The sequence below is a fragment of the Amphiura filiformis genome, chromosome 6 (assembly GCF_039555335.1).
Source record: "Amphiura filiformis chromosome 6, Afil_fr2py, whole genome shotgun sequence".
NCBI classification, from domain to species: Eukaryota; Metazoa; Echinodermata; class Ophiuroidea; order Amphilepidida; family Amphiuridae; genus Amphiura; species Amphiura filiformis.
The window spans coordinates 33353441-33378049 of record NC_092633.1 but is presented as its reverse complement, the minus strand read 5'-3'; the positions used below and the strand labels follow the sequence as shown (position 1 = coordinate 33378049).

At 35.0% G+C, this 24609-nt stretch overlaps 1 protein-coding gene across 2 annotated transcripts in view; it reads right to left on the bottom strand.

Annotated features, from left to right (window-relative positions):
- LOC140155308 (protein O-mannosyl-transferase TMTC1-like) overlaps window positions 1–24609 on the bottom strand; it is an 89230-nt gene that overhangs the window by 33297 nt on the left and 31324 nt on the right. For both annotated transcript variants that reach the window (XM_072178093.1, XM_072178094.1), the window contains exons 3-9: window positions 20748–20925; window positions 12486–12559; window positions 12170–12349; window positions 11343–11415; window positions 8047–8150; window positions 7369–7555; window positions 981–1102 (exon numbers count right to left, since the gene is read on the bottom strand). In XM_072178093.1, the coding sequence (XP_072034194.1) occupies window positions 981–1102; window positions 7369–7555; window positions 8047–8150; window positions 11343–11415; window positions 12170–12349; window positions 12486–12559; window positions 20748–20925 (918 nt within the window). The remainder of the gene's footprint in view (window positions 1–980; window positions 1103–7368; window positions 7556–8046; window positions 8151–11342; window positions 11416–12169; window positions 12350–12485; window positions 12560–20747; window positions 20926–24609) is intronic.

Sequence of the window (24609 nt, the reverse complement as noted above, 5' to 3'; positions counted from 1 at the left end):
ATTTAGATTTTTTTTTACACTTGTCATCTGCAGTTGACACCCATGTGGAGAGAGTTACGATTTGTATACAGTAAATAATGCCTGTTTGACTTACTGTATATTGGAATATTTTAGTGTCATTCATGTGGCAGTTCTGAGCAGCAGTTTTGCTTTTTCTGGGTTTCAAAGATCTATGTGTTTAACCCTATAACGGATCATAAATATTGTTTGCAAATTTTTAAATTAGCTATATTAAGGAACCATAAAAAATGCACAATAAAACCTCAAAATAAGTTGCTGTTATTACCACCAACACTACCACTACCACCACCAACACCACTACCATCACCACCAACACCACCACTACTACCATCACCAACACCACCACTACCAACACAACTACAAAAACACTACCATTACCACCATCACATCACCACTACCACCACCATCTCGACCACTACTACTAATATCATTACTACCATCACCACCAACACTCCCACTACCACCAACACCACCACCACAACTACCACAACTACCACCACCACCACTACCAACACCACCATCACCAGCACCAACACCATCACTACTTCTAACACCAGTACTACCATCACTACCAATACCACCACTACCATTACCACCACTTGCACTATTATAACTACCATCACTACTAACACCAGCACTACCATCCCCAACAACACCACCACTACCAACACCACCACTACCAATACTACCATCACCAACACTATACCACTACCAACACCACCACTACCACTACCATCATCACCAACACCATCACTACCACCTCTACCAATAACAACAACAACACCACTGCCACCACCACCACCACCACTACTACCAACACAACCAACAACACAACCACTACCAACACCACCATTACCACCACTACCAACACCACCACTACCATCACCAGCAACACCACCACTACCACTACCACCACCACCTATAGCCTATCAGTAGTCACTGCTTTATTTAAGCCTTACCTTGGAATATATAATATTCTCTCTGCTACCACAAACCCAACAGTTATCAGCATATTTGAAGCTGGTAGGAATGGTAATATCAGGAATGTCAACCCTAAGATTATCACTCTCTGTTCCCTCTCCTATAATTAAATCAATATGTAAAAAGAAAAAAAAAAGCTGCATAAAATCAGAGCGCAAGTCATAAATGAATACCAAAAGCTTTTAGTTCACATTAGAATGCAATAATAATATTTACACTTCCTATGATGTGTTGAATTTTCTGCTGTGACCCAAAAATTAAGTCATTTTTATCAATACTAAATTAATTTTGAGGTGTTAAGTGTTTTATAAAGATTGTTAGTGTGTCTGTAGAAGTGGTAAATGGTTTTAACTAAGCACAATATGTGCTCCAGATTCTTGCATACATGGAGCTATATTTTCATCACTATATCAAAAGTATTGAAACAGGTTTTCATATTTTGTGAACATGGTTTTCAAGGAATGTTTTTAAACATTAAAAGTGAAAAGAATATCACACTTAAAAGAACACTTAAAAGTGAAAGAATATCAGGGATGTGCCACTCAAGTGGGTGGTTTTTGTCACAAATATCATTAGACATGGCTCCGATGTTTTGAAAAAACTTAGACATGAGTCTATTTTGAAAATTCACAAAGCTATATAACACATTAGTCATTAATTTAACTATCTTTAAAGCAGTTTTGTTGGATCATCTTGGACAATTTTTTTGACAAAATTACCATTAAAAAAGAGTAAGAGTTTGGCAGCTCAAGCTGCACATCCCTGTTGAAACAGCATCCAATTTCAATGCTAAAATGGCCCTGAATTATGTCAATCTTGGGTCTAAAACAGATCTAAATGAATATGCCTGCATGGCATAAATTTTGGTCAATTTCATCCCAATATTTGCACCATCCCCCTACCACTGCTCATTTAAGCTTTGTGTGTGTTACAGTTTTACACTTCCACTGTGCCTCTTGGATAGGAAACTATACCTGAACATAATGTGTTGTTGAGATGATAGAAGCTTTCTCAGGAGCTTTAAATGGGCCATTCCATTTAAAATTCACACTCCCCCCTGTGGAATATTTTGGACTATCTTCCAGATGGGGAGTATGAATTTCAAATGGAATAAACACATTGGCAGCTCCATTTGAAACTCATCCTCCCTCTGTGGAAGATTCAGGTTGGAAGATTCAGGTTGAATCTTTCTCGGGGGGTTTAATTCAAATAAGAGCTGCCTAATGTGATGTGCTAAATCCATTTGAAAATCATACTCCCCATGTGGAAAATATTTCCAAAATCTTCCACAGGGGGAGTGTGTATTTTAAGAGGAAGAGCCAAACTCATCAGTAATCAAGGCCAGAAATCAAGCGCAGAATATCTATTATACCCAAATGAATTCAACTTGAATTTTTGAGAGAGCAATTGTTATGATGCTATCAGGGTATACAGGTTGATGCCAACAGTGAGAAACTCCCAAGTGTTTCATCATATGCCTCCGTATGATATGCTCCATTTAACGTGGGATAAATTACACCATTTATAGTCACCAAAATGATACATTTATTTTAGGTTATAATAACACAACCATTTCCTAATGGCAATATCTGTAATTGGAATGATGAGTGTTTAGTTTTACGAGATAGATTTTGAAAACTCATTTCATTATTATCATGCAAGAGTGCCAGGTGATATAACACTTAATCAAAGCCTTTATCGGTGTGTTAAATGGCTCTTGAAAATTTATGATCATTAGACAAAACTGGTTGTATGCTACTAGTATAGTGGTTCATTGGTAAATTAAATCATGATGATGCATACATAATATTTATGTAGATATATATAGATACGGTATATATATATATATGTATATCTGATTAAAAGTAGGGTAAAATTAATGACACGTGTGATGCTCCATATCAAAGTGTGAATCTTATCAGCAAAGCTGATTTTAAAATAAAGTAAACCATATCAACTGGAAAAAAAACTATTAAAAAGGAATTGTGATGAAATTGAGCTTTACTTGATACTTAAGAAGTGTGACGCTCCATATTATACTGAGAATCTTGTTTAAAAAGATAAGCCAATTCAACTGACAAAAATGTTTTTAATCACAAATTTGTAAGGAAGTTCAGATACATTTTTTCTAACTTTTTTTCTGGCACAAGATAGAAACTTTGGGTTTCCCTTATTTTAGGGCCAAACATTATTTATGGAGGAATGGGGGTGTGCACAATTTGTAGAACAAAAAGAATTGCATTCTCACCTCACATTTGTTGCATTCTCACCTCACATTTGCTTAAAAAATCCTCACTCAAATATAGTTTCACCATTTAAAGGAGTATTTTGTTGTCCTATCATCTTCTTTTAATGTCATTTTTTGATATCTATGAAAAAAGCTTATTCCCAAAATTTCAGTTGATTCCGATTTTGCGTTTGCGAGTTATGCATGATTATGTGTATTACACTGCTCCATAGACAATGTGTTGTAATTTTGTTCTGGTATACCAGAATGAAATTCAAATTTCAGGATATCTTTGCTAAACGAATTAATCTGCAAGAAATATTTTACACATAAAAATTATGTAGCCAGAGGTATCCAGTGGTATAAAAATCTCAACTTCTTTTGAGAAAAGTGGGGGGATGATGCTGTAGATCACAAAATGCCCTTTTAAAATGGTATGTTTTCCCCCTTTTTTACCAAGAAATATTATATTTTCCTCCATTTTCTACCGCAATGCCTCCTCTGCTGTACTATTGATTATTCCCTAAATGATGTCAAGTTTTAATTCTGGATAAAAGGAAACAATCTGTACCCTCTGATGTGACTCATCATATTTTTGATAAACTTGGCATAAAACAAATTTGGAAATTGAATTTAAAATGCACAACTTCACATCCATACACCTCCTCCAAGGCACGCTCCAGGGAAATGTGTACATGCGTGACCACATAAATAAGTGGCAAGGGTTTTTGGTGACCAGCAGGTAATGTGTTTTATTAGAGGTTGAAAAACACTGATTTTGAGGAAGCATGTGTTACTTTATTGGTTTGTCTAGGGCACATCTTCCAATTGTGTCCAGATACGGTCCGATCAGGCTAAAGTTGGCAATAATGAAACTGAGATAAAGGCAAAAAGTGAGGACAAAAAAGAATAAAAAACATAAGAAAATGGACAAAAAAGGTTTATAACTTTGCCACCACGTATTCAAGAGACCTGGGGATTCAACATTAGTAATTGTATGTACTGTGCAAGTTAGTAATGATAGTAACTCCATTTTCAAAATTTCTGACTTTGGCCTGAGTGGATCAGATTGGGTCAGTTTATGAGTCTAAAATCAGTGCACCTTGGCAAAAATGTTTTTTGGGGTCATATGAATTTGGTAGCAAATGTTATTCTTGTTCAGTATATCCTAGAGATGTATACTCCAGAAATACTCACTAGTACACAAAGGATAACCATAGTATAGCATTGTATAAACCAAAAGTTGTATTACATTGTACTCCTGAGATCAACTTAAGGTAGAAGTATGCCACAAAGTACACCATAGGTACCCTTGAACCAATACTATAGGCATGCACAGATTTAGGTATGGGGCCTGTGCCCCCAATCTCGAGTAAAAACAAAACAAAATCAGTTTGCATAAAAAGCAGGTGTCTTTTGAGTCACCCCAACAGCCATCTGACCATGGGTGCTACACATGGAATGACCAGGTACACCATAGGTACTCAACTTTTATATCGGTACATCAAACAATTTTAGGTTTCTAAGAGTTTGGCTGTGTACACATGATTAAATAATTTGAATGCGGAATGAGATGCATAGAATGGCACATTTTTTTCTCCATCTCTCACGCACCAATGAGTAAATCAAATAAGGCACCATCTTGGATTACTTCTACCACATGCATATCATAAAAATCCCTTTGATGTTTTCAGCTACTATATTCACCAATCAATAGGAATTGTATCTTTTAGAGTGTTCAATATCTTCACGCTTCAAATGTATTATATTAAAGGGGGGTAACCCTATCGGTTTAGGATATGGATTCTCTTCAAACTTACACACAATGTCAAATGTTGTCCCCTTTATCAATCTATGTGAGAAAACGGGAACAATTTCAGCATAAATGTGAATAATTAGCATATTAGCAAGCCAATACACTGGTACGCTGCATTGCATTCTGGTCAGGCACATCGAAACAACGCCCGAGCGCATGTCCCGGTGGAAACAGGAAGTGTTCGCCTTGGCACTGAAAACCGGCTCGCCCCTGTACACTTTTATACCCTCTATTCATACTGATTAATCTTAAAAACATTATATCACTGCGCTCATTATCATTCTTGACAAGATAGCCCATGCTGTGTTTACTTCGCTTAATTATTTCTTTATTTTTAGCTATATGATGCACATTTTCACATATTTATGATTTTTCTTTGATTTATTTTTAAACTAATTTTTTAATGGGGGGGGAGGTGCTCTCATAATTTTTTTCATATTCCTCGTATCATGCTTGACAATATAGGTCATGTTTCCTTATTTATTTCGCCTCTTGTGTATTTCTTTATTTTTGTTTTTTGTTTTATATCATTATAGCGCCATCTATAGTTTGACATTAGGGGCCTATTTGATGTATTTTTATGACTAATTGGTACTGGGGTGAAGTCTTCCGAATCTATTCCGATTTCATTCTATGACTACCCAAAACTCCCGCGTCGTGTAAAAATGCGAACAACTGGTATACCTGTAAAAACCGCTGTGTTTCATGATTTCTCCGAAATACATCGACTTGGAGCGTCAAATTTCAGGATAGTAATGAGAAAAATAGTATCTATTATGTGATACCAAAACCTCATCAACAATGAAAAAAATCGGGGATGATGCTGTCGATCGGGTTACGGACCTTTAATACTGATGAACCTGAGTGACATCAATTATTCAAAGAAAACTATGCATTTTTTAACCAAAAAGTTTAATTTTGTTCTTGCGTTGTCTTGAATTAGGAATTAGCATGTAAAGATGAAGAAATGCAATCATCTTGAATATATCTCAATCTCGATCTAAGTTCATTATTAAGGTGTTGCTGCGCCCATCTGAACCAGCGTTGACCTATCTTTCCCAAATCTCTCCAAAGAATGGGCTATTACAATTAAAATCCACATTCCCCCGTGGAAGATTTTGGAAATATCTTCTACAGGGGGAGTATGAATTTCAAATGAAATGAACACATTAGGCGGCTCCATTTGAATTTCACACACCCTCTGAGAAAGACTCAACCTTAATCTTCTAAAGAGGGAGAATGAGTTTCAAATGGAGCTCCTAATGTGTTCATTCCATTTGAAATGCATACTCCCCTTGTGGAAGATATTTCGATAATCTTCCACAGGGGTAGTGTGAATTTTAAATGGAATAGGCCAATATATCTGAATCTCAATCTCAATCTAAGTTCATCAGTAAGATGTTGCTGTATTATCTGAACCAGCGTTGACCTATCTCTCACAAATCACTCCCCAAAGAATGGGCTATTCTATTTAAAACCCACAAAGATTTTGGAAATTTGGAAATATCTTCTACAGGGGGGGGGGCATCAATTTAAAATGGAATTAGCACATTTGCAGCTCCATTTGAATTTCATACACCCTCTGAGACAGATTCAACCTGAATCTTCCACAGAGGGAGAATGAATTTCAAATAGAGCTGCTTAATACATTTATTCCATTTGAAATGCATACTCCCCCTGTGGAAGGTATTTCCAAAATCTTCCACAGGGATAGTGTGAATTTTAAATGGAATAGCCCAATATATCTTAATCTCAATCTAAGTTCATCAGTAAGGTGTTGCTGCATTATCTGAACCAGCATTGACCTATCTCTCACAAATCAAAAGAATGGGCTATTCTATTTAAAACCCACATTCCCTGTGTGGAAGATTTTGGAAATTTGGAAATATCTTCCATGGGGGGGGGGGGCATCAATTTAAAATGGAATTAGCACATTCACAGCTCCATTTGAATTTCATACACCATCTGTAAAAGATTCAAATTGAATCTTCTACAGAGGGAGAACAAGTTTCAAGTAGAGCTGTTTAATGCATTCATTCCATTTGAAATGCATACTCCCTCTGTGGAAGGTATTTCCAAATCTTCCACAGGGGTAGTGTGAATGTTAAATACAATAGCCAAATATCTGAATCTCAATCTCGATCTAGGTTCATCATTATTAAGATGTTGCTGCTTCAATTTGAACCAGCGTTGACCTATCTCTCGCAAATCTCACCAAAGAATATCTGCTAAAATTTCAACTGGATTACTCAAAGCAATGAATAGAGAATGTTATTTCAAATGATATGATTAATAATGCAACTTGAACTTATATAGAACCTACCTTGGCATTATACGCATGCCACAGTAGAACACCCAATGTTCCAAATACAAGCGCTGTTGCTAGGTTACGGACATCCCATAATGATTCCACCAATGGTATGCTTCCTACTTGCCAATCATAACTCAACGTGATTGGACAGATGAGAAGATAAATGTTGAAGGCAACTAAGTAACAATAAGTCAAAAATCTGAAAGAAAATGTCATTACAGGAATAAGTTAAACGTTAGTCAGCAATGACAATGTACGTAGTTAGTATATTATTTAAAGACTTTTCATTGGTGTACAGTAAATTTCTGTTGCAATTATGTCCCTCCCAGGCCTGTACGCTGGGGGTGTGCCCCCCCCCCCTCACAATTTGCAAAAGTATACAAAAAGTCCCAAAATATCACAATCTGCAGGTTTTTTATGCTTTTTTGGTCAACAAAAGGTCAAAATTTTGGGAAGAAAGTCCATTTTTCACAAAATCGCCCCCATTCTTGAAAAAAGTCCACTTTTTCAAAATCAGCACCCCTCTCCAAAAAAATCCTGCGTATGGGCCTGGTACCTCCTCCCACCCAAAATAAAAATGCGACTAAAAATACTCAGTGCCAGAAGTGGGCAAATTGTACTAATCTACACATGGCAGCTATTCCACCTTCTGCTGCCACTGCCCATGACATATCAAATACAAACCATTACCTTGTGAGTAGATAGGGTGAATGTGAAGCTGGGTTGTCTTGATCTGAAAAGTTTGGTAATTCGCCGTGAAGTAACTGTAACCTTACAACTAATAGAAATAGGCCCTGAAACAAAATAACAACATGAGGTCACACATTGAAATCTTGAAAAAGTTTATATTTGAAATTTAGTTCTAAATTTGAAATACTGTAAAGATTTGCCTAATAGCCCATGGGCTCCCTTGACATAACTGGAATTTTAGGCAAACTAAAAAAATTATTGCCCTCCCATAAAAATCTCACCAGTAAATAAGGGCAACGATCCTTAATTCTTGCTGGGATTTTCTATTTATATGTGAAAAGGCAAAGGAGCCCATGTGTGCCATTAGGCGAATCTTTACAGTATATTATTAAAGCAATTTTGAAACTGATTGCACAAAAAGCTGGCATTTGGGGAAGACATGACATTTTCAAAAAACATTTTACCTATTGAAATAGGATTTTGAAGAAATAATGGAAATTAAATTTTGAATATGTGCCTATTTGATAGCTTTTGATATAACATACCTAAATCTCTTGTGGCAAAATAATACTATTTGAGTTTGTTGTCCCCTCTAGATTTTAATAATCAAAAAGCATCAAATCTGATACCTTTGTTGTGCACCAAATGACATTCTGTAAATTTGATATTGTTTAGCGTACCCTATTGACACCGCAATGTTTGGCATCTTAGCATCATTGTAATCAACTATGTACCATGTAACAGATGTACCCTAATATAACATACATTCAAAACCGAGACAAAGCCATGTTTGTTTATAACTGCTGTTGAAATGCATGTTAATGCTCTGCGTGCTAGCCATGCGCTTCAACAGAAAAAGTTTTGAAATATTTTCTCAAAATATCAAGAGTTATCTTAAAAACTACTGAACCAATACTAAGCTTGTTTGTACTCATTTTAATGCATTTTTCATGCTGATTCCAAATATGGTCATGAAAATTTACATTTCGGAAATATTTTGAATTAAATTTGTTTTTTAAACATCGTCTGCAGTCGACACCAGCCGCGTGAAGAGAGTTAATGTATCAAACAGGTTCTAAATTAAGCATGTTTTAGGCTCAAGTAGACATCATGTTCATTATGTATGTTTGGTAATTACTTAGCTGATTATTTTCCTACAAGCCTGAACCCGACCTGGGCTATTACCAAGATTACAAGATCTTATGCATTGTCAGTGTTTGTCGCCCTTAGCGGATGCATTTATTAGGAATAATGTTTCATTGCTTCATTCAGCTGCATGCTTTAGCCTCCTCCACCAATTATTATTAATATTGTTTCTTATCAACATGATTTTCTACACTGAACTACACTACTCAGAAATATTAAAGGACCACACTTTAAAAGAACAACAACATAGTATTGTAAATCAGATGAGTAGTATTCATATAATAGCTTATAATCAATATATGTTCAGGCAACATAACATACCTTTTAGACTACTAATTGAGTATTGAAATCTCATGACACTTTTAAAAAAGTACTTTGGGTCAACATCAAGAACAGAAAAGGAACACATGCAAATCAGGATTGCAAGATTCTGGTCCTTTAATTTTTTTGAGCAGTGTATATACCCGGAAAATTTTGATTAAAATTGTTGCATACGCATATAAACACACCCTCACTGCACCTCCGTATGTACACACCAAAATAACACATGTACACTCCGACAAAAGACGCAAACACACCCCAACACACTTTAATCATTTACCCACTTTGCACATCTTCAAAAATTGTAAACGACAAGTGTAAAATGCAAACAGGACCGCTAATTTACGCATGCTTTGGCCAATTTATCAAGATTCTGTCGTGCCGCACTTTATCACAGTTCATAATTCGATATAGTACTTTATTTAAGCCATACAAAATTTTACTCAGCCCTGTTCAATTTGCAGCTTTGCTGCGGTCCTGATCCCTTTTTGCGTTGCTCATATTAACCCCCTTCAAACATATGTCAACACACGCCGACAGGAAAATGATATTCAAGTATAACAAAATATTAAAATTATAAAGATTTCATTCTTGTATTTAAAAGCAGCATTAAAGTACCTTCAATAGAGTACTAATAGGCTCAGTATTGGTTCAGTGGCTCATACACCTAGTGAGATTGGTCAACATTTTACAAATTCTATACGGAGGAATCTATAGCCTGCTTTATAGCTAGCTGCAAACATTAATTGGTTGACCAATTCGGTGTCCGTGTGAGTAATCACCATGATTAACACTTACTGACATATCATGTGTTAGGGAGGATCAACTCGGCAAAGGGATGAAATACTCTGTGTCAACTCATCTATCTTGTCAACACGGAGAAAATGACCAAAGCTTTTGCCATGTCCGCTTTGCCCTTATGCTTGAAGTATGAACTATAAAGCGCTACAAAACAAGTGCCATATGTTATAGGCTGAGTACAGCTTGATTTTTTAAATGCAATTTAAAAATCTTTCACTAGGAGTGTGTCTATATTTCATTCCAAATGTGAAATGTTTTAATGTGTCTTTCAGCAAAATTAGACACTTGTTTACTTTAAAGGAAGGTGACCTGATATATTTGGAAAATCAAATGCTTTAACTCTTACATACAACATAAAATGTCATCCCTTTCAAGCACTCATGCAAAAAGAACATGTAAATGTTTTTTATAAATGTGACTAATTCCTTATAGAATTACTGACATTTATACAGCGTGATATTGGTAGTATACAGTATTTTTATTACTAATAATCATCATGATCATGTAATATATTAGTTTCAAATGAAAGACCCTATTTTTTTCATTATCATATTGAAATTAGAAGTTCCAACTCAGTGTATTTCTTATGATATCGTCAAAAACTGTCCGTGGTATACCACAGTTGAGACTAATTCAACAGTTTTTTGATGATTTCTTTGGAAATATACCAATTTGGAATGCCTAATTTCAATATATATGTTACTGAGAAAAATATGAGCTTTCTTCTGATACCAAAATCTGCATTTTGATGGGGTAACTTGGGGATGAGGCTGACAATCAGGTTACCCACCTTTAATAATGTATACAAGGGAATGTGAGTTATATAAATTAATGTCCTTAAGATAATATGTCATAAAATATAAGGAACATGTCGATGAATTATTATATCGATACCATATTTATCATTGTAGACATATATAGATTGATTCAGTGATAAAAGCTCACATCTTTTGTTTCTACAAATAAGAACAGGTTTCTTTTGCAAGCCTTTTGGCTACACTTTATTCTTATATTTACATAATACTTACTGTAACACTGACAATTGCACATCTTTTTATAAATGGCCCACAGTTGGAACTCTTATACTTGTTAAAAAATATCCTGTAGAAATAGATCAAACGGCAGTAAATAACCTTGAGTTAAGACACATAGTTTTAATTAAACATACAAAAAGCAGAAGTTAATTTAACATGACAAAATCTAGGATAATGACATTATTTGATCCTAAAGATATAATTTATTTTTCGGATCCTACCGAAATAATTTATATTCTAACTGAAAAAACATTTAACCTGAGCCAAATATAGCAGGAGGAAAAAAAAAAAAAAAAATCTGGATTAATTAGCCTTCAAATAATTGTATAGGTATGTTTTACCATTTTTCATCTGCTTCTTTCCTTCTTCGTTCTTTCTTCAGTCAATCATTAAATCAGGCCCATACACATGATTTTTTTTGGGGGGGGGGGATTTTAATTTTTTCCTGGGGGGCGATTGTACCAACTTTTGACCAAAGCTGGTCATTTGAAATTGTTACATAACATGCTAAAAATCATCATCATTTGCATCAATACACAATCAAAAACTTAAATAAGGTTCATCCAGTAATTAAGTCAGATACTGCTGACGATTCTTGTGATTTGTCATATTTGCAAAAATGCAATGCAACTAAAACCGGGCTCTTTCCCTTACAAGCCGGCACAGAAATGTGATACTGATAATATTGCCTCTCACAATGTATATTTGATATGGACAGTCAAACTATATCATCAGCCAAAAATATGCATATTAATAAAACAACAGTTTTTGTTTGATGTTGATAGAGATTTAAATTATAAAAACAAAGTTTCCAAACTCACCTTATTAATCCTTTTTTAGACACTATAAATATATCATACACTAGAAATACTCCCAATATTGTAGCCCCATGTTCTTTGAAAAACATAGCTGCTGTCCCTGACATCAATGCCATAGCAAGCTGCTCCAAGGACGATGTACGAGCAAAACCTCTGCTGTCTTTTCTGTTCTCTGATATAGACCTAAAAGTAATAAAAACACAACATGTTATATAATAGCTTATAATGATGTGGACAGACCTTAAGTTACATTCAAGAGAACCCAAAAGTTCTAGTAAAGCGCAGATATTTATGAACCATTTTCAAGCAGGATACATACCATGCATAATGTAGAAAACCCAGTAAGAAGAACAAACATGCCAACACATCCGCTCTTCCAACAATGTTTGTAACCTGTAAAAAAAACCAGATGCACAATTTTAAATCATTATGAAAAAATGACAAAAGGTGCTGAAAAACAATAATGTGTTTGACTGCTATCTACAGTAGATAGCATATTGAAGCATTATGGTTTTCTGTTTTCTACAGTAGATAGCATGTTGGACTATTATGTAGATAGCATCCCAGCAAACACAAAACGTTTTCGACATCATTCGCAAAAGGTAATAAAAGGTTGTCAGAAAACGTTTAAATGTCGGGTTATATAAAGGGTATATTAAGAGTATAAAACGTTTTCATAACCTTAAAAACATTTTTGATAATCTCCTGCTCAGCAAACAAAAATGTTTTACAGAAAACGTTTAAATGTCGGGTTATATAAAGGGTATAAAAACGTTTTAATACCATTCCAAAAACATTCTTGAAAACTTGATACAAAACATTCAAAACAGAATGTTATTTTGGGGTTGAAAAAATATTTTGACAAAAATGTTTGCCCAAAATATTTTTAATTACGTTTTAAAAACGTTTTCATGACCTTTATATAACCTGACTTTTTAATGTTATTAAAAGGTTTTGAAAAAACATTTTAAGAACATTTCTGTGTTTGCTGGGTTCAAATATTTTAACATAATGTTATTTAAGTATTGACACAATATTTGGCAAAAATGTTTGCAAAAATAGTTTACAATGACATTTTTGAAAACATTTAAAAATATTGTTGTAGTGTGTTTTCATACAAAACGTTTTAAAACGTTATCATGACCTTTATATAACCCGACATTTTAATGTTATTAAAACGTTTTTACCTAAACCAAAAGCTAAAATATAACTTATTTAAAACGTTTTTAAAACGTTTTTGTGTTTGCTGGGATATTGGACTACTTTGACTACTTTCTACAGTAGATAGCATATTGGGCCATTATGTTTGACTGCTATCTATAGCATATTGGACCATTATGTTTGACTGCTATCTATAGTAGATAGCATATTGGACAATTATGTTTGACTGCTATCTATAGTATATAGCATATTGGACCATTATGTTTGACTAATATCTATAGTACTTAGTAGACAGCATATTGGACCATTATGTTTGCTTGCTTGCTATCTACAGTAGATAGCATATTGGACCATTATGTTTGACTGCTATCTACAGTAGATAGCATATTGGACCATTATGTTTGACTGCTATCTACAGTAGATAGCGTATTGGACCATTACATTTTACTGCTATCTACAGTAGATAGCATATAGTATTGGACCATGATTTTAGTGTTCACTACAGTAGATATTATATTGGACCATTGTTGTAGTGCTCACAACAGTACCGTAGATAGCATATTGGAGCATGATGTTTAGTGATATTTTCCACATGTAGCATATAGAGTAGATTACTGCTATGCAGCAAACACAAAAATGTTTTTTTTAAATATTAATGTGTTATAAACTGGTTTTGGTCAAAACGTTTTATAACTATTTATGTGCACATTTTCTAGATACTTTGAATACATTAAAATAAACCTTTAGTAAACCAGGTATGTTTAATTTTGCCACCCACTGTTGTACTTGAAGACCTAAAAATGTTCAGCCCCGCATTCAAGTTTTTGGTCTTATCAGTGGCACGGTTTTAGAACCCACCCTCTTTCTGCAATGTAACCCTTTTCACCATGCTCACCGTCACATCCAAGTACCATCCTTTCCACTAAAAAAAACCCTCCTCTCTCCAAGGTGAAATTATTTTGGCAGCAAAGACTTGCAGTTTGACTAACTTCAAGTTATGATTATGGTCTCTGCTATGTTGTAATGCATAAACATGGTTTTAGAGCATATTATTCAGAACTGAATTTCCTAAATATTGTCATTGCTGAAGACCCAGTGCAATCAAGCACCAAACTCCTTGGATGCAGCCATGAACATACATGCATGCATAAAAATATGCTCTTGAAACCCATATGTTTTGGCTGTGATTTGAATGCAGTAAGGAAGTAAAGTATATCTTTGCTGGTATTAAGAGCGAGTTGGATTCTACATATTTGGTATATAAAACCGACAAGCGAAACCATGGATGCCAAAATGAATTCCTAACTATATGATGTTGGGCCGAGAGTTGTCTGACGATGAACACGTACATTGTACATAATCAGGTTTGTAGAGTAATCCAATAAGAAATCCAATCAAACGAATAGTAAAGCCATGTGTTAATGATTATGCACATTGATGCTTATTGATTTAATAGTTGCCTTGATTTATATTGCTGGCCTCTCTCTTTCTCTGCTAAAAGGTCACCACTTGTTTGGCATGTAAAAAATTACTTCAATATTTTCATCTGCTATATCATTGGTTTTTTTTTATTTCTTGTGTGTGCATGTGTGTGATAAGGAGGGGGGTAACCAGGGTGATACTTCGCACCAGATCTTCACCCAGTATTATTTTTCAATATAATTCAAGGTCATGCAGACTCGCTCATTGGATTTTGTCACATAATCTTCCGTAGATTCAGAATAGGAAATTTAATTACAAAGTGCACAATATGTAATTAGAATTCTAAGGATTGAAGAAACTGACTTAAAGATGCATGTAAGTTGATGGTGACTCTAGAAATATAAATCAAAACAGTGGCATATTGTCGTAGGGGCACGGGGGGCACATGCCCCCAATCAATTGAAAAATTTAGAAAATCCCATAGAAAAATTGCTGAAAAATGGCTTGTGCCTCCCAATCAGACCCGATCGGTGCTCCACGCTACGCCACTGGATCCAAATGTTAAAACAATGACTTAAACAACTCAACATCTTAAACTTAAAGAGAAAACTATGTTGAGTCCACTTATAACAGAAAAGCATTATAAATACCATGTTTCCTTTTTTCTTTTTATGTTATTAATGTACACTCAACAGGGAGCATCACCTCATAAATGAGCACACCGCTTAAGCACAAAAATGACATTTCTATAGCATACGAGCAAATATTGATTTTTCAAAAATCAACACTTATGCAAAATACAAATTGCTTCTTTAAGCAGTTAAATTTCCTGTTGTGTGTTGCCATCATATCTTGATTTAAATTAGAATTTATGCAGGAAATTGAAAGATTTTTATCATTTGATGAAAACAAAGCTCAAGAGAAATAAAAGTGAGAATAATTTCTACAAAGTGTCAGTATTGTTCATCTCTCATGCACGTTCCCAATTTTGATCCTATTTGATGAGAAATCAATATTCTCCATGCGGAATGAGACTATGCATTACAGGATGATGTGTAATGGGCTATTCCATTTAAAATCCACACTACCCCTGTGGAGATTTAGCTAAAGTCTTCCACAGGGGGAGTATGAGTTTCAAATTGAATAGACAATTGGGTAACTTCCATTCAAAATACTCACTCCACTTGTGGAACATATAGATATGACCATATTACAATGGGAGTATGGCTTTTGAAATGAATAACTCTGACTAATTATATATGACAAACATGCTCCCCCTGTGGAAGATATTTCCAAAATCTTCCACAGGGGTAGTGTGGATTTTAAATGGAATAGCCCAATGGTATCATCTATTTGAAAATGTTTATTTTTTGATGAATCTACCAGTCAATGTTGTATTCCATTTCTTATTGAAATGAATGATTCATCATATTCTTCAAGGATGATTATTACACTGCATTGCAACTAATACTCCACAGCACACAATGTCTATAGCATTTTATTATAAGCAATTAAAATATAGCAAAATGTGCTTTTATTTGGGAGAAATTATTTTGGCATATGGTATACATGTATGTACAATGTTGACAGGCACTTTCAAAACAAGATATGAATTAAATTAATATCTAAGTTCAAGTATTTGTGTATGTGAATGTGGGGTGTGGGTGTTGAAGCTATTTCTTTCAAAAGCCTGCAAGTTATTCTTACTAGCCTTGGCATAAGAAAAGTGTTATACAGTTTGTATATAGTACTAATTAAAGTATGGATTCTAAAAGCCACAGGTCTGCTCAAAATTAGGGAATGCAACATTTAATAATTATGTAATGTTAAATCATCACTATGTAAGTTCAGAGATAATCATCAATGCAAAACAAAAATATGAGTAAAGTAAAAACTTAAAATCATGAAAATTACCACTTTTTGCAGCAATTTCACACAAAATTGGTTGATTTTTCCCCCCTGAAATTCACTTCCCCCCCCCCCACGAAAAATTCCTGGTGCCACCACTGTTATGCCAGTATTTCAATCCCTTTTGGTATGTAAGCAGGTCCCATATAGAATATTGTGTGAATAAATAAGTAGGTTAACCCACTTTTGACATATTGGGCTGTTCCATTTAAAATCCACACTACCCCTGTGAAAGATTTAGCTAATGTCTTCCACAGAGGGAGTAAGAGTTTCGAATAGAATAGACGATTAGGTATCTTCCATTTGAAATACTCACTCCAGTTGTGGACGATAAAGGTAAAGCCATAATAAATAATAAATAAATAAATGTAGACATTTATATAGCGCTTTATGCCGTAAACAGCCTCTAAGCGCTTTACATTTATTCTGCCGTCATTAGAATATGTCGGAACCACGTTTGCAGCCTACAAGTGGCGCAGGGTCCATCAGTACAACGACTGTGACTACCCCTAACAGCTTCCCACTGCACCTGGGTGGGGTGAGGCTATGGGTGAGGTGAGGCAGAGCGCCTTGCCCAAGGGCGCAACACGGTGGTGGGACGGGAAATCGAACCCACGCACGTCGAGCAAGCTCTCAGATTATGAGTCCAAGGCCGTAACCACTGAGCCACCGTGCCCTCTAAGATTTTTAGAGGAGTATGGGTTTTAAAATGATTAACTCTGACCAATTACATTTGAAAAACATACTCCCCCTATGGAACATATTTCCAAAATCTTCCACAGGGGTAGTGTGGATTTCAACTGGAATAGCCCATTTTGGCTTACAAAACCCAAACAAAACATCTTTGAGCCCTAATATTTCCGCGGGGACAATGAACAAAATATGAGTTTTCCAAAGATGAAAATATCTACAATTTGATCGGAAAAAGTGCGGATGTAAGCTTGTTGATCGGACCACCCTCATTTAAAAGCTGCTTTGTGCTGTAAATCCCATTAAATTGATTCAGATTTTATAATGTGGGCAATATTCATGCTGATGAGAGTAAAATAAAAATACAAAAGAGTTTGAGCGATGAGTTGAACTCAGAACGCATACTTTTAACGAAGGAGTCACTTAGCTTAATCACATATCATACATGTGTGTGTGATATATTATATAGCAGGGATTGAGTGACAGCACACAGGGATTCGTGTACTCCTATCATGGATACACATTTTAGCTCTACCATGTCTTCTTAATGTAATCAAGTTGTATCTGAAATGGCTGCATTTAGTATTAATATCTTTGAGTCCTAATATTTCCGCGGGGACAATGAACAAAATATGAGTTTTCCAAAGATGAAAATATCTACAATTTGATCGGAAAAAGTGCGGATGTAAGCTTGTTGATCGGACCACCCTCATTTAAAAGCTGCTTTGTGCTGTAAATCCCATTAAATTGATTCAGATTTTATAATGTGGGCAATATTCATGCTGATGAGAGTAAAATAAAAATACAAAAGAGTTTGAGCGATGAGTTGAACTCAGAACGCATACTTTTAACGAAGGAGTCACTTAGCTTAATCACATATCATACATGTGTGTGTGATATATTATATAGCAGGGATTGAGTGACAGCACACAGGGATTCGTGTACTCCTATCATGGATACACATTTTAGCTCTACCATGTCTTCTTAATGTAATCAAGTTGTATCTGAAATGGCTGCATTTAGTATTAATATCACAGGGCTAAATTGGCAAGCCTGTTAGTATTCTAGTCATGTAAGGGATGGGGGACAGTGAGCCTGATTATGGAGAGTTGGGGACACCAGTCATGTTATGTCCATTTTTGGATGGAATTTGAAACCACTGACTCACAAGATTTTATTGTTTTCTCTCATAGGCGTAGATCCCAGGGCGTAGATCCCCTAATACTTTGGCAGGGGGGGGGTGGTCCATACAATCATCCCCCCATGCAATGTTGATGCCTATATGTGGGTTTCTGACCAAATAAAACCTCATATTTGGCCATTTTAGCCCCAAAAGTGCTTTTTTTTTTTTTTTTTTTTTTTAATTTATTCCACTTTTGCACCATGTTTCAACAGTTTTGCTTCAAAATAGCACAATATTTGTACCAACAACTTATTATGTCACCAAAAGGTGCTGGATTCACCATCAAGAATTTTTTTCCAACCCCTCCCCCCCCCCTCCCCAATGTCACGAAGAAATCTACACCACTGTTTTCTCTTCATCATACTGGCACAGGCAGAGTAGAGGGAATCAAACCATATTAATCAGAGCCTTTTCCTTCAGTTGCCCCCCACAAACAAATGAACTGGCATTTGAACAAGGATATCTTGCTCCTCTCATAAATGCTACACTCTCCCTGCTGTCCCTCAATTACTAAAGCCTGAGTATGCTAGTAATATAGGGTATTTGGTGCATGCCCCTCCATACCAAGTGTTTCCTTCCCCTGATGCCCCCAAGAGCTGATACTTTCTACTGGTATCCAAAGAGAAAATATTTCCCCCACTCACATACTCCCACCCTGCTACCCCTTATGACAGACTGTAAAATGTGGCATAAGAAAGCCAAGTTGCAGTTGAAAATATTTGGTATTAAACAGTAATTCTTTATCCTAAAGATGTTAATGGTAAATCACCTTAAAACAAGTTTGGCAACATTGGGCTATTCCAGTTGAAATCCACACTACCCCTGTGTAAGATTTAGCTAAAGTCTTCCACAGAGGGAGTGTGGGTTTTGAATAAAATAGACAGTTGGGTGACTTCTATTTGAGATACTCACTCCAGTTGTGGAAGATATAGGTAAAGCCATAATACAGAGGGAGTATGGGTTTCAAAATGAATAACCCTGACCAATTACATTTGAAAAACATACTCCCCCTGTGGAAGATATTTCCAAAATCTTCCACAGGGGTAGTGTGGATTTCAACTGGAATAGCCCAATTATCATGATACAACATGCAGCAGCCATGTTTGATACAACATTCTTGCATTAATAGGACAAAATATGTCAAATGTATCATCACTCAAACATATTAATTTCACTTACAAAGCTTAGTTTGAAGCCTGTTGCTTTGTGTAAAAGTCAACTTGATTTTATCTCTATGTGCTAACAGTCATGTTGATACATGCTGCAGGCTAACAGCATTAAGGTTGGTCTTAACTTTTGGGTCTCATAACTGCTCATTATTGTTGGTCTAAAGTATACATATTTATATATATGACAAACACTTGACAAATCCATCTGTGATGTTACATTTTGGAAAAAATGTTTAGTTTTGGAGAAAATGCAAAAGAAATTATTTTTCCACTCAAATGTTTTTTGATAACATAACAAGACGATTCTTCAGTATATTTTTTTAAAGATAATTTTCAAACACTAGACAAATATCTATACTTTGATTAGTTAGTCAAAATCAAAAAACAAATAAAAAATCAGTTCCTAGATGTTTATATCTAGTTTTTGAAAATTAATAATAAAAAAAAATTGCTGAAGAATTTTTTGGTTATGTTGTCCAAAATAAATTGGGTCAAAGCAAATGATTGGGGGGTTCCAAAACTGAGCACTTTTACTTAAATTTGACATCACAGATGAATTTGTCAAGCGTTTGCCATTCTAAATATACCTTTATATGCTTTAGATTAACAATTTAGCAGTTATGAGGCTCAAAAGTTTCCATATACAGGTTTAAGACCAACCTTTTGACAGACCATAGTTTGATAAACAATATCCGTAACAATTTCTTTAGAAAAAAGTAGACACACTTTCCGTCTCTTCTTGTAGGTTGGTCAGGAAGTCATTCAATCATTAGCCACTTGCAGGTTCCGCCATTATGCACTATATGCGGGAGAGCCTCGAACTGGCAGCATACATGAAAGGAGGAATTACGTAACCTTACACAGAATGTTATATGACTGGTTCAATTCCCATTCATGTATGCTGCCAGTTCGAGGCTCTCACCGCACATAGTGCATAATGGCGGAACCGTGCAAGTGGCGAATTGTTGTGAAGTTGAATCAAATAGAAATGAAAAAAAGGTAATTGGTCAGGCATGCATTAAAAGCTTTCGTTTTGGAGAAAACTTACGGCTTCTGTGTGTATTGGGTGCACAGTAAACAGCAGGCCAGCAAGGTATCCAGATACATCATCTTTGAAGATGAGAGACTTGCAGATGTAGGTATACAGGTCCGATGTGATCATATGAAGGACTATATTCACACAATGATAACCTCGTGGAGTAAAACCGGATAAAAGGTGATTAAATCTGTAAGAAACAAGAATATTATAGTTAAAATTGCAAGTCAACCATCAGACTGTATATTATGTTTCAGTTAAAATTTATTAGTATAATCATAATTGCATAAAACTAATCTAATACACACACATTTCATGTAAATTTTCCAAATTGTTTACTAATTTTGGCGTAATTGTATCAAATCTTATTTTGGTTTTGAGTCACAGAAATTTGGAAAAGGTGTCAATATACATTTTAATCATAATTGTATAGGTGACATTCTAATGTATAATTAAGTCTAATTTGATGAACCTTCTCAAGGCTTATACTAAGCAGGCACCCAAGCTTTTTTACCCCATGGATGCCTAATTTTGGCTCCTGGTGTGTCCAATATTTTACTCTATAATACAAACTATAGGACCAAGTGCAATCTTTGGGACCAGGGAGCTCATTTTAGCTCCTGGTCCAGGCATACTTAATATAAGGCCTGAACCTTCTACATAACCAAAGTTATAAGAGTTGAGGCAGAACTTATTGAATGACCCTAATACTAACATCCCAATTATAGCACACTTGGTTGCAGTGCCACTGTTCATGTCAATGTTCGTATGCATAGACCAGTCTCAATTTAACAAGTGCTGCCTATGGGATGGTCAGATCACATCACATCACATCACAAATATCAAATTCATCAATGGTAAAACAAAGCAAAATTTGGTTTTATGTTACCAAGTATACAACACTCTATCTAAAGTGCCCATTTCTTTTATTCATGGTAGGGCATTCAGACTAGTAATCAATTTGGTTGTTTGGTCAAAAGGTGAAGAACCTTCTAGAATCTATAAAAGAGCAGCAAACTTGAATTCTCAGTCTACCTATTAGGCATCCACTCAACAAATTACCTTTTTTTAAAGGAACGGAATGCATGAATGAAAAATTAGAGAGGAACAAAATAAACAATCTTTCCAGTAAAATATATCACGACCTGATACAGTCACTCACTTGCTGATGAACATGAGGAAAGATGGAGTACCATCTAAAAATTCCGAGGTAGGAATTAATTCTTTGTGTTTGGATCAAAAGTTTAAATCAAAATCATAAACCATCTTTGTTTTCCCAATTCTATCATTAATTGCATCACAGTCTTTTTTTTTTCATTGAGCAGTTATCAGTTATTGAGATATGACATTTATATCAAACCAGTCCTCTCAGGGGAAAGATATGTAACATGATCAGGGAATGAGTCGGATGTCGCTAATATTGTATTTGAGATATTGGCAAAACCAGTGTTGATATTCTTTTTGTTTTATGTTATTTTCAGCCATTGATAAATTGCTCATAAGGCAGTAACCAGATATCAAATTTTAATGGGCTTTGCATCAAACTGTAGAATTTATAAACTGTCAGAAAATGATATATTAACATTTTACAACTGTGTGGGTGAAAAAAAATGTTATGATATTTCCCCCAATTTGTGAGAGTAATTGACACTTCATGCTGATTGGCTACATGTAATAATTGACAATGCTATAATAGCAGAATGTCTGCATTTGGGGAGAAAAGGTTTCCATCGTTTCTTTCCATTCTCCAGTTCCAAACTGTAGGCAACTTGAAACCCTCTATGAATCTATATTGCCTTATATACAGTGAATTGAATTGAAAGGCAAGCTTGTAGGAGAGAGAAAACACACAAATGTAAGTGAGTGAGTAAGTTAATTTGTCTGTGATTCAACTCCATTTTATTTACTTCTGCATCAAAAGAGTTGTCTTCCTTGAAGACTGCTAGCCATGGACCAAAGACGTGACGGTATATACACACAAGAACTTGCACGCACGCATACAGACAGACGGACCAATGAGGCATGACTTACATGATCTAGCCAATAACCCTAAGGCTTTGAACTCAACAAGCACATGGTCACTGATGCATAGAGGTGTTTACTACGCGGCTAACAAACGAGCATACAAATTATATAGAGCGATGTGAACATATATATTTTAACAAATAAAAACATGATTTGTTATTCATACCCACACTTTTACTTGGAGGCTTAACTCGAGTGCATACAAAGTGACAATATTCAAGGAAAATTATTTCTTTACTAACTTTTGAAATACTTTTTGTGTAAGTTAAGGTAGAATATGGTATCTGCTTGCAGCATATTACGAAATTAAACCAACTATTTGATGTAAAGCAGCGGTTTATCTTGAATATTACAGTCTCCAATCATTTGTAGTAAGATGCATGCATACATACAAAATTATCTAAATCAGCCACTATGCATCCAAAAATGCAGGCATGTCCATTCCCTCATACATCATTTATTGGGGAGACATGGCAACAATTCTGCTAGTTTAAGGTTATTAATTATTTTAAACTGTTGTGATTTGGTAGTTCACAGCATCTTACGAATGGTAGTGAGCTTTGGCAAAAACTGCATTGCTCAATTCATAGCGAGTGTGTAGAAGCATTAAAATATCACAGATATACTTTTATAGGTGCTGCGGTTCTTGAGTTACGTTGTAAAGAGGGCTGAAACAACAACACTTTTGTAAAACGTACATAACTCATTAACAACAATAAATTAAGCAAATTTGCAAAGTTTACGATTTGTAGAATGAACTTTTGCAAAACATCAAGGTGTTATTTTTCAATAATATATTGATCTAGATAATGAAAATAGATTTTTAGGTTGCTTCGACCAACAATACCTTGTCTACCCTTAACTCAGTCATGAGGCACCATTTCAAATTGGTATAGTGCCCAGTGTGGCGGAGAAAACATTTTTAGGTTTTAGCAGAAAGGATTTTGATTATGGAAAGAGTTTTAGATAATCTACTGGAGTATAGTAAATTAATAACAATTAACCATTTTTGAGCTATCTTCAGTAGATAGCTCTTTGATGATCTGATCATGAACAATTAACCATTTTTTGCTATCTTCGGTAGATAACTCTTCTGATGATCCAATTAACCGATCAGGTTAATCTGATCAGGAACAATTATCCATTTTTGAACTATCTTTAGTGGATAGCTCTTCTGATGATGAACAATTAACCATTTTGAGCCATCTTCGGTAGATAACTCTTCTGATGATCCAATTAACCGCTTTTGAGCTATCTTCAGTAGATAGCTCATTATATCTGATTATGAACAATTAACCATTTTTTGTTATCTTTAGTAGATTGTCTTTTGGTGATCTGATCATGAACAATTATCCATTTTTGAACTATCTTTAGTGGATAGCTCTTCTGATGATGAACAATTTTAAAACCATTGAGCTATCTTCAGTAGATAGCTCTCCTTATATATCTGATTATGAACAATTAACCATTTTTTGCTATCTTCAGTCGATTGCTCTTCTGGTGATCTGATCATAAATAATTAACCATTTTTCTTCTGATGATCTGATCATAAATAATTAACCATTTTGAGCTATCTTCAGTAGATAGCTCTGCTGATGATCTGATCATATACCTTATACATTGTGGTGTTTTCAACCAAAGTAGTTGTATTCATACAGAAATGGCATTGAACAATTCATTCAGATTCAGAAAAACATAGTACTGATATTATAGTAAAGAAAATATGTGACCATCCTGCACAACTGACCCTGAAGTCGCCAATCGTCATTTTTGAGATATTCAACCAAAATATTCTGCTTGAAATTAGCTTTAAAATGATGTATATCATGTCTATAGTACTTTTTTTTTT